The sequence below is a fragment of the Amblyomma mixtum genome, chromosome 9 (genome assembly GCF_055824585.1).
Source record: "Amblyomma mixtum isolate Tamu chromosome 9, ASM5582458v1, whole genome shotgun sequence".
Taxonomy (NCBI): domain Eukaryota; kingdom Metazoa; phylum Arthropoda; class Arachnida; order Ixodida; family Ixodidae; genus Amblyomma; species Amblyomma mixtum.
The window spans coordinates 41,499,022-41,511,205 of NC_143020.1; the positions used below are offsets into that span (position 1 = coordinate 41,499,022).

At 46.6% G+C, this 12,184-nt stretch overlaps 1 protein-coding gene across 4 annotated transcripts in view; it reads right to left on the reverse strand.

Annotated features, from left to right (window-relative positions):
* LOC149328839 (uncharacterized) overlaps positions 1-12,184 on the reverse strand; it is a 32,197-nt gene that overhangs the window by 4,891 nt on the left and 15,122 nt on the right. For 3 of the 4 annotated variants that reach the window (XM_089559804.1, XM_089559807.1, XM_089559805.1), the window contains exon 2: positions 1,491-1,743. In XM_089559804.1, coding sequence (XP_089415930.1) covers positions 1,491-1,732 — 242 coding nt within the window. In that variant the 5' untranslated portion in view covers positions 1,733-1,743. Of the gene's footprint in view, positions 1-1,490; positions 1,744-11,897; positions 12,089-12,184 lie in introns of those variants that run through there. The other variant, XM_089559806.1, reaches the window with a different exon arrangement.

The following is a 12,184-nucleotide window of genomic DNA, read 5'->3' on the forward strand; positions in this document are numbered from 1 at the left end:
CTGGATATTCAACATTTGTACTGCGTTTCATACATGCAGGCAACGCAGCGGAGGCTACAGAAGTAGTGCGCCCGAAAAACATATTACTGTGCTACATATCATTCGTTCTTCTCGAAACCTCGGTGAGCGTTTCGACGAAGTCAAAGAGCAGTATAAAACGAAGAGCTAGCGTTGGGAATCACGGTAGAGGCGCTCAGTGTTCGGGCCGTCTGGCTGTAATCTTCACTGAGAGCACACTACTTTCTAAGCGCTGATAGAGTCAGAACGATTCGCCCTACCAGAAGCGTGTCATATCGCCACATGTGATTCTTACTTCTCGAAGTCTCGATGAGCCGCACGACGGAAATAGGAGAAGAGGTGAAACGATGAGCAGGAGATTACCAGTCACAGTACTTAATATATGTCGCAGCTAAATATGCCCTGGTGTGTCACTTTGGTCGAAATTCCCGGATCCCTTCACTACGGCCTCTCTCATAGCCTGAGTCACTTTGGGAAGTTAAACCCTCATAAATCCATAAACTTTGGTCGCACGGTGAAGTACTTTTCTGGTGCGGACTCAGCTTGCGCGAACAGGTGTGCAAGCTTTGGTAGTGTTGAATGCTATGTATGAAACGGAGTATACCCTCATCTGTTGGCCGCGACTTGCCAACGCCACTTTACTCAATGGGGATATTTTAAGCTTGTAACTCTGAGAAAACTAGATAGTTCCGAAAAATATTGCCCGAACGCTGTGATTATCCCGGCCGAGTCTTCTTCCTCGCTCCATACTCTGACATATAAAATGCATCCAGCGCTCACAGCGGCAATTTCCGACGGCCACCGAAAACCAATGGGATGGAGCGAACATAGAAAGTGACAGCCCAGTAAACGACCATAGTTTTTCCAGCTTTCCTGGGCTTGTAATTGAGAGAAGAAAACCTCTAACCACTACCATTAACGTACTCAGCAGCCAAACGCAGCACCTATTCAGCCACCACGAAGGGCTAGCCATGGGGGTGAAATACCAAATCTCTCGTGTATTGGGACATAATTAGAGGATAAAGAAACCAGGTGGCCAATAGTCGCCGAGTTCTCTTCACCATCAAATCAGTGGTTTAGATTTGAGACATGAACAGGATGAAAAGAAATTTATTTCATAGGGCCCTCATTTCGCGCGGCTCTAAGTGATTGGGGGTGGGGTTGTAGAGAGGCCCTGTCAGTTCTGAGACGCGAGGATGTACTATCGGGGAAAAACTGTCCAAGCCGCGGAAGAACCGATCTAGGTTCATAGGTGTCACGCCTGCCAACGAACGTCTGCTTTCACTGCACCCCATTAGAGCACGTGAGTCCGACAACCACTTCGCAAGTCTGGCTTTAATCAACAGCCTAATAACGGGGCTATTAACTTTTGTTCCCAGGTACGCGTCCTGGACAGTTTTGTCCCCAGTAGCACATCTCGGTGAGCACGAATTGAGAGAGTGCATGTTTATGGAGCGAATTATCCGGCTCACCTGAAGGCGTCGCATCCGGCGAACGTGGCGAAGGCGTATCGGTGCGTGGCCAGTGCGTGGCGCTGCGCGATGAACGCGTCCTGTCCCATGCGCAGTCGCGACGGGTGCGGCGCGGCCACGTCATGGGGCAGCTGCCGCGAGTCCAGCCAGGGCTCCACCAGCCCCAGCTGGATGTGGTCCGTCTCGCGGGTGAGCTCGTCGTCCCACTCGACCAGCTCGTCGCTCCACGAGGCCGCCGGCATGGCTCAGAATGCTGGTGGTGGGGAGGAGGAGGAGGAACGGATGAGTGGGCTACGAAGTCACGCACGCAGGTGGTGGCGGTAGTGAGATTATGGATAATTGGAATTACAAACAAACAAACAAACAAACAAACAAACAAACAAATAGACAAACAAACAAACAAACAAATGGATATACGGGCAAACAGCAGACAGACAGGCAAACGGACATACTGCCAGACAGACAGACAGGCAGAGAGACAGACAAAGAAAAACAAACAGATATACAAACAGACAGACAGACATACAGGCGAACGTACATATTGACAAACAAACAAACACACAGACAGACAGGCACACAGACAAACAAATGGAGATAAGGGCAAACAACAGACAGACAAACAAACGGACATACTGCCAGACAGACAAAGAAAAACAAACAGACATACAAACAAACAGAAAGACAGACATACAGGCGAACGTACATACAAACAAACAAACAAACAAACAAACAAACAAACAAACAAACAAACAAACAAACAAACAAACCAAAACTACCAAACGAGCAAGCAAACAAACAACAAAACTAACAAACTAAATGAAGCACATAAGCTACCCATGAAGAAAGGAAACTTGGGGAGCCCATCCAAGCAAACAAGCAAGCAAAGAATCCAAGAAACAAACAAAACAGGCAGAAAAGCAAGCAGATAACTGTGGACGGCACCGTTAAGAAAAACACATGAACAACCGAACCCACATCGGATAGACCTCGTGCAAAGCACGTCAGCCTCGATTCATTGCTTTTCTTAGAGCGGAAGCTCTACTTCCCACCCAAACCTGCAAAAGGCGATTGATCGCTGAAGCCTTGACCTTGACCATGAATAAATAAATATTGCTATGACTGGGATTCGAACCCGCAGCGGCGCGAACAGAGGCGGCACTAGAGTACTGTGCTGTCGCCGCATTTTTCGTTATTGCCGCAGCCGATCACGCCTCGTGTTGAGAGGCAACACACACTTTCGCGCTATGCATTGCGCATCGTCGTCGTCTTCATCAACGTTCATCTGTGGCGCGAACGTATCAGATCAGCTTAACCTCGATCAGAGCTTAACCTGAGGACGTGGCGACGACCCAGCAAACGGAAACGATGAGCCAGACAGGCTAAATACGTGCTTTCGCGTGCCTTCTCGGTTTAAGTACACGTTAAAACCCTGCCTTTTTTTTTTGTTTGCAGGTGGTCATAAGGTGGGCGGCACCAACCACGACGTGGGCCATTGCCTTCGCTTCTTCGACTCAGAGTAAGAGCGATGTCTGGCGGCTTTAATACTGCTTCTATAACTGCACTGTTACAACTACCTTGATATCACATTGTGTACGCTATTCTCAGTGTTCGCTCGAAACTGTTTTTCCACTTTCTCTCTCGCGAAGAGAAATTTTGATTTACATCCTTACCCACCAAATAAGCTTTGCTCCTTCACGTATGCCATCGCGTCGTCTAATTCCGTGTTCAACTTTGGTCTGAAGAATCCTTTACAATATATACTCTCTTCGGAGTTCGGAGGTTTCAAAATCTGCATTAAAACACAGCCGTGTGGAAAAACCACGCACAAAAATCAGCGCCTTTCCTTGAAAGAGCTCCTGACAACGCTCATATACGTTCGTTACATACTAGGATCCAAAAGTGGCAACGGCAAAACCATGCGCAAAAAAAAAAATTGCCCCATGCAATGAGCCTGGCGGGATTTCACGCTTATGGCAGCGGTCCGCTTCACAGCAGGATACCCGGTAACTTTGAATCAAACACCCGGAAAGTTTCTTGTTTATATTTTCCGACGCGCGTCTTAACAATGTGCAAAAGTCAGGAGATGGGAGCTGGGCGGCCGCAGGCATCACGTTTGAAACTGCTGGTACGTGACAAGGAACTGGGAAAGTACGGCTCCGCCATTCCAGACGAGACGGAGGCGAGCATTCTTCCACGGTGGGCGCGTATTCGCGGCAGTGGCGGCTCGAGTTCTTCGGGCTTAAAATACGTGCTGCATTGTTAACAGAGAGCGTTTAGGCCGGTTCTTGCCTAAACCGCTTAACGGGAGAATCCGAGCTGAAAACCCGGACAATAAATGCGTCTCCGAGTACTTATGGTGCAACAATGCCTTTTGCACTAGTACCTGTTTTCTTGGTGCGAGAATGAAATAAAGAAAAGAGTATTCCATCATAAGCAGACACCTACTAATAAAGTGTTATGAAGTTTTATGAAAAAATAAGTTATCTCAAATACACGCTGAAAAGCTGCCACACTTTAGTCATAGTGTCAACCTTTTGTAAGGAGAAATTAAGAAAAAAGAAAGAATTAACCAGCTTTATTGCTGGTGAAACTTTGTTTCACCACAGATGGGAAATGACTGACAATTATGGATTGATTCACACCGCAAAAAAGCGCTAAGTACCGTGATGGCGCCAAGAGCAGGCGAGTGGAACGCTTCTTTCAGACCCTCACGAAAAGGACGTGATACTACCCTCCGCACTGGGCCCCTTCACTAGTATGTGAGCTTCTCATCACTGCATTTTCTTCATTTTATTTTTATTTTTAAGAACATCCTGGGCCGCCGTATCCCCGCAACCTTCTTAATCTCATCCGCCCACCTACCTTTCTGACGCCCCCTGCTACGTTTGCTTTCTCTTGGAATCCACTTCGTTACCCTTAAGGACCAGCGGTTATCTTGCCTTCGCATTACGTGCCCTGCCAAAGCCCACTTCTTCCTCTTGATTTCGACTAGGATGTCATTAACCCCAGTTTGTTCGCTCACCCACTCCGCCCACTTCCGATCTCTTAACGTTACACCCATCATTTTTCTTTCCATCGCTTGCTGCGTTGTCCTTAACTTAAGCTGAACCCTCTTTGTTAGCCTCTACCTTTCTGCCCCATAGGTGAGTACCGGTAGGATACAGCTGTTGTATACTTTTCTCTTGAGGGATACTGACAAGCTGCCACTCATGATCTGAGAGAACCTGCCATATGCGCTCCACCCCATTCTTGTTCTTCTAGCTATTTCCCTCTCATGATCCGGATCAGCCATCACTATATTCCTGCTGAAAGTATTCTGAAAACTTGAATCCACATCAGTAAGGCGAGTAACATTTTGTGCGAAATTTACAAGACAATTCTCAGGTCAGAACCTCATCAATTGGACATAACTGCTAGGATCTACTCACAGCACTCATCATTACTAACAGAAGAAGAGGAGGGAACTCATTATTTCCTTTTAATTTCTTTTTTGCAGACGAACACTCGAGGCTTTCTACTACCCTTTTGCCCCCCTCCTTCCAAAATTCTTCCTAATCCGCTTACCAGGAGTGAACATCCCGAGGTCCGCACCTCTCAGCATTCTTGTTCTAGCTCTTCATTTTCATTAGCAAAGCTAACCCGACAAGAAGACATTTAATCATTATTAATGTGAAAGCATGATATGGCTCACCGGCCGAAAAACCCGGCGTCGGCGTTTACCAGCAGCATTGGTCCCGGAAATTCCAGATGACATCACCGTGGTATCAAAGAAAAATAATTTTTCTTCCGAACGTGAGGGGGATTGAACCCAGGATTCTCAGGTTACGAGGCGAGCGAGCAATCTATAGGCTACCAAACGGCGATGTAACGTGGCGAACAAAGGCGAGCTTAAAAAGCAATGCTTGGTCATTCAATGTGAAAAATCCAAGCGCTAACAAACAACGACACAGCGCTGTGTACCCTCTGTATCGCTGTTTGTTAGCGCCTGGATTTTTCACAATGAATGTATGCCAACTAGCTCAGCTTTCTGCCCTGTTGCAACTTTTGTCACTCAAAGCACGTAAGTAGACTTAAGTGCCCTCCATAATTTTTTACCTTCACCATACAGTAAACACCTATTACATTTCTTTGAATGGCTGCAGCTCCGATAGTACCAATACGTTTTTATCTGTCTTTCTTGATTTTCCTTTTCCGCTGTGCAAAATTCCGTTCTTTGTTATTCTTCCACTTTTAATCGAGCCGCCGCGGTGGCTCAGAGGTTACTGTGCTCGCCTGCTGACCCGAAAGACGTGGGTTCAATCCCGGCCACGGCGGTCGAATTTCTATGGAGGCGAAATTGTAGAGGCCCGTGTACTGTGCGATGTCAGTGCACGTTAAAGATCCCAGACGGTCGGAATTTCCGGAGCCCTTCACTACGGCTTCTCTCATGGCCTGAGTCACTTTGGGACGATAAATCCCATAAACCAAACCATCAACTTCTAATTGAATGAAGTTCGTTGTACTTTGTGGCACGGGCCGGGACACTTCATTTTTTAATATTTTTTTCTCCGTCCCACCATAGTATTAGTCCATACTCCACCTCGTCTACGGCAACGCTTCCATGCATCGTTTGCATAGCAAGGAGCTGCGCGGAACAGTAGTCGCAGTCGTTTACGATCAGGCGCATTTGCTACTTAAGGAACATGCAATCTAGAGCTTGTAAACACATAAGCGACTTATTACAGGTAAGTGTTGCCTGAGGTACATACTCCAACGAACCTGTCCGGGACTTCTGCCGAACTGTCGTGGCTTTGGCAAATGCATCTTCTGGGGCCGCCTCTTTTCCTGCTGCTTCGAAGCACACAAGGCACTTTATTCGTGTTTGTATGCGAAGTCGCCGCGCGCCTGGATGCCGGCCTGCTAAGCAGCACCCTTTTCAGTCGCTATCTCCATTTCATGGCGCAATACATGCAATCCACCATGCAGAAACACCCGTCTCATTCGCCTCACAACACGGCAGCGTAACATGTCCTGTGACGAAATAGGACTCTCCACACAGCGGGAGAAACAATCCGCTCTAGGGCTATTACGCTCCAAGGCAGAATACAGGCCCTAAAGAAAGCCTTCTTTAGACCGGCGGTGAGAGGGGGCTTATTTATTTGTTTACTTACAAATACTGCAGGCACTTCTCGGGCCTATGCCGGAGTGGCTACAAAGGTAAAAAAATGACAATAGCGAATCGAACAAGAAAAACAAGTGCAGGCACAAATAAATACAAAACAATTAATCATCACAGGGGATCACTGTGATAAGGATGTCAATTCATGGCGACTAACATGCTCTGTGAAAGATTCGACTGAGTTGCAAGTCACAATCGTAGAGGGCCATTTGTTCCAGCAAAAAATAGCTCATGACAACAAAGAATATTTATGATCATTAATTATATACATATTATTACAAAAACTCTTCGTTCTGTGCTGCTGGCTTTCTGTCGGTTGCTGGAGAGTACAAATACTGGGAAGTGCATGTAAAAAGAAAGCACAACGCATAGCTTTTAAGCAGTCATTTGGATTTCAGTCTACTCGGCGGCAAATTGTATTGACTGGAATTTTAAACCCTCATCCCGTCCCGCGTCTCTCTAGAGTCTAAACAGACTATGTTATTTCTAAACGCAGGTTTCTCCGCACCACAGCAACCCCCTGACCTATCTCGGCAGAAATAGCTCGGGCCGAGAAGGGCCAACAAACCATGCTATTCCGATTGCTTCTCTACTTGATCCTGGCTCTGAAAGATCTTCTCGGAACCGGGAGGGAGGTAACAGACGATTCCCGAACCTCGTTTACGTGTATACATACAAAAAAAAAAAAGTCGTTCCTCCATCTCTACTAAACTCGATCCAGCTTTAGATCGGCGGCAACCAACTGAATAACAAACAGCCTTGCCCAGGTAGACGATAAACTCCCCCGGACGCCGAGCCATAAGTAGGCTATAGAGGAGCACCGACATCGGCTCCGGCATCGGCATAAACAAACAGCAGGAGCTCCCGCGTTGGCACCAAACTGCGCCACACGATCGAAACAACGCGCGCGCCTCTAGTTTTTTTTTTGCCGCGTAGCCTCTGAACTTCTCCCGCCAAGCGGAAACCGGCTTGGCAAGCTAAGCAGAGTCGAAGAAGGGGGTTCAGCTCTGAATGGTCTCCCAGGGCGGCTCTTCTTTCGAGCCGAGCTCTCCTAAGTGTTTTCTGTTCGGCTTTTTTGTTCTGTATGCTTATTTTCTCTTGTTGCGCTTGGCACGAGAGGCAAATTCATAAGTGCGCGGTCGTTTAGACCCTCGCTCGCTCGCTTGCTCGCGAGTTGTGAAACACGTCCTAGAAGCGAGCAGAAGAAAGAGGGGGGCGGGTTGGGCTAATTGCTGAAATTGAGGAGTCGGTCTCTGGCTTGCCAGCTCTGAAGCTTCACTTAGCCGCTCAAAGCAAACGGAAACGAGGGGTTGTATTAACAACAAGGAGAGCAGATGATATGTTTATACACTGCACTCGCGTCAGTTGTTTATGGACGGTTTGTTTACAGATTTCGGAAAAGGAGGTCCAGAGCCGTGGCTGCTTTGGAAACTTGTGCTGTGAGATGAGTGCGGTTGTGTACGACCGAAGTGTAAGGAATCTGCACTGGCCGTTCGCCCCCCGGAAAAACTCTGTGTGCCTTCGCTATCGTTTGCAAACAATACATAAGCTGCGAGAAGTTTGACCCATGCTGAAGGAGAATCCTAAATTCCTCACTGGTGTTGTTCCTGGCGCAGAGGGATTGGGAGCGTTGATAAATATTTGAAGTTCCGGAGCTAACGCCCTAAGCAGGAATAGCTATGTTTATCGTCTATGTACAAAACAGAAGTGCAAAAAAAAATGCAACGCAGTCGAGGACTAAAAGAACGGCACAAACTCTTGTGTAGTAATTTTCCTTTTCCTTTGTAACTATTTTTCTTGAGCTTTCTATTCATCCAGACATAGTAGGGAACACCACGAAGTAGCTATGTTAAGCCGACGTTGCGGCAAGAACAGCTCACTGGCCTCTGAAAAGAACTGATTTTAATTTAGGCATGCATTTTTGCGCTCCAAATACCATTTATTGCAGTCATTAAGAAGTGTTACAGTCAAAGTCCACTGCATCTGCCTGATTACTGAAATCGTCCCGTGTGGTCTTATATTTTTATCTTGATCTCATTCGAAATGAACTGCGCAACAAACTTAATTTAGCAGAAAGGTTTGCGACAGCTTCAGATCTCGTGAAAGTTTCCACGTTCACGTGCAGACAAAATCAGCCATCCTAAGAGTAACGCCTGCGTAATCTGGAGAGAGGCAGCTGGAACGGGTATCGACTTATGTTGTTGCTCAGAGAGCTGCCATTTTGACATGAAAAAAAAAAATCCTTGCGCAAGACGAAGAACTACTCGATGTGGAGTGTCCTAAAGAAAGCGTTGTTCAAGTTGAGATGTGAGTGAAATGCAAATAGGAAACAAAATTTGTTAATTTATTTTTCGGACACACAACGGAAACTTAAGATTGAGGAGTTCCCCGCTTTTCTAGTAACTTTGTGCGTGTTCTGCAGGACACCGATAAGGAGACGGTCTCTAAGTTTATTAGTTCGGGCATTTCTGAGGGTGCGGAAAGACCGTGCGGAGGGTACACTGCACTGCGCCTGTTCATGTCGTTGATACGTGCCCCAGCTGCTTGTCTTTCCGTACCCACAGTGACTCACTACACCGAGCATAAGTATGCAAGGCGAACTAGTCCATAATCAGGTTGCATGCAGAAAGTATCCAAAGACCGTGTTGATTACAATCTGTTGTGGTACACCCTCAGCGATCAGTAGTGTATAAGAGATCGCTGTGAGGCTGACACCAACTAACGGGAAAATGTGGCTCGCTTAAAACCCCTTCAGTGGTATAAGAGCAGCGACAACTGCTCCCCCTCGTTCTATGCCCACGCTTTTTCTCTCGGCTCCTCCCGGGCGCCGACGGTGACGGCACCTATAGTAGGATACAACTTAAAAAAACAGCAGCTGCTAACACTGGGCCGCGGTCCGCGGCGTTCTGTATTACTCCGCTGGCCAATCGCAACAGTAAGCGAAATGAGCTTTTTAATGTTTGACTATATCAAACAATCCAGGTGTCAAAATTATAGAGCTCATAATCTTTTTCAAGTGGTAAGCTTTTTATTTACGTGGCAAGAAACGTTTAAGCAGCTGACTACTTTTTCGTCGTGGAAGAATTCTGCGCGCGGAGGCTGAATGTGGGAGGAGCTTCACTGCAGACTTAAGTTGTATCTGACTATAGGCCGGGTACCGCGAACAGACGCTCCCTACGTCCGCCCTTTGGCGCGCTGTAGACCACGCGCAGGAATGAATTGTTTGCTGCATTTTCAGCTCTCGTTCCGGTCGAATTAAACATCACCATGGCATGAAATATTAAAAAATTAATTACTATAATAACTGCTTTACCGAAGATTTTAACAGTGCGATCGCATTGATTGCGGTGTACACGGTGAAAGTGACGTGCGCGAGAGAGAGTTCGCCGGAGTGTTGTTTTTTGAAACGACGGCTTTTTGCCCAATCTCCTTCGAAATTTAACTCCGCCAAAAGAAAGTCGAACCCACATACGCGCTGGACGTGTACACTTGGATTTTAGTTTTGTTTGAGACAGATGTGCGGTCTAGGCTTTACATTAACCGGGGTGTAATGCTTCCATATATATTCTTCTTAAATACGCGTTTGCCAGTGTAATAGATTATGCTAATCAATGCGCAGTTTCTCACCTGTCTCAATTTTCTTTTTTTTTTTTTAGTGTGGGATAGCTTTGTTTCGAAGTGACTATGCCCGTGTACGTCACAGATTGACGTTGCAATGATTCGACTGGCGGTAGCCACTCAATTTTTGTGTGCTCACCCATCTCAATTTTCCTTTTTTTTTTATCGCGGGATAGCTTGACGATTGTTTCGAAGTAACTATGCCCCTTGTACGTGACAGGTTGACGTTGCAATAATTCGACTGGCGGCAGTCACGCAATGTTTGTGTGTATATTGGCTAATACAGTGCTCTAGTTGCGTTCTCTTTATTGCCACTACTTTGCGCAAAGATAGAACACTGAGCGAATCACTAGAATACTGTACGTTTAGGTGACGGTCATCTGGCGTCAGCGCATGCAATAATGGCTCATGAGAGGACGCTGGCTTCGTCTGTGTAATTGTCATGCATAACGTGCAGCAGCCTCAACTGCCGCAGTAAATAAATTTAGATTTTGCATGGCACAGTCTCACGAGGAAAGATGTACGGCACGGAAGAAAAATATAGACCATGTCCTTTCATAAGCCATTTAAGAAGCACGCACAACTATTTCCTTAAGAAAGATTTCATTACACAGTCTCTAGATTGCCAATAAACCTGTCTATAAAGTCTATGGACTTTCCATAGACATCCTATAGACTAACCCACAAGCAGTAAGATCTTACAGATAGTATATAGACAACCCATGAATTTATAACCATGCACTTCATTCGACTTTTTTCTACAGACAGTATATAGACTATGAATAGAAAAAAGGAAATACCCATAGAAAGGCAATACAGTCTGCAAAAAGTCTATATAGACACTCTATCGACCATTTTACAAAGGTTAACACTTTAGCACGCCGTACACACGGCCATAAGAGGCTTAAAAACGTCGAACGTTGAAAATGGTCTCTGTTATTGAGCGCACCTCAGAGTTAGTGATTCATTTTACCTCACCTATCCACGATACAACAGTCCCAACCAGCCAGGTTTAACGCATATTCGTCGGCACGGACGACGACCTTTAACCCAATACGTTTGCGACTACGTTTAACGCAGGTCACTACTTGCATTCTCGAATATTATATACGGAGGTATGGCGTATTCAAGAAATGGCACAACGGCCGACATTGGTAACAATCCTGCCAGTTCAAATATATACAGCAATGCGCGCAACATAAGGCTACAACTTCTCCGTGAGCTGCATGAGCAGCGGGGGCTCAAACAACGAGAACCACGAGAATGTACAACGAGAATGTACAACTGCAGCAAAACAATATGTCCAGCAATGCGGGCAACGTAGAACATAGACCAGCACAGCGAGCAGTGTAAACGGCGGGGCTTAAGCACCAACAAGAACCAAACGGATACGTCATGCAATGAACGCAACATCAAGGCTAGACCTGAGGAGCTAGCAACGTGAACTGCGGAGCTCATACAACACGAAGCATGGCTTTCGTACACCCCACGAGCGAACTAGTCCAACTATAATCATGCCGAACGGAGTTTGCAGCAAAGAAAGGCTGCAGCCGCTCGCGCTTCGCACAAAGACTTCCGAAAAAAAAAAACAAAAAAAAAACACTACTGATTGCTCAAGATTGACCACTTACCTCTCAAAGGCACGAATTCAACGTATTATCGAAGCTTGCCAGCCTATCCTGCGCAGTGAAACCTTCCGCCGACCCGCGTTGGTTTTGCCGTACGGAATAACGAAAAGTCTTTTCCTGTTGCCTCCTCGATTATCGCACCGATAAGTAAGCACGACGCAAGCTGTGGATCGCCGCAAACCGTAAAGGCCGGGATACATGGAGCGTTTTCTTCGGCGTTTTTCGCCCGACGGCGCGCATTTGACGCCCGGCCTCAAAAAAAACGCCCGCCGCCGCCGATCTGGACCCAC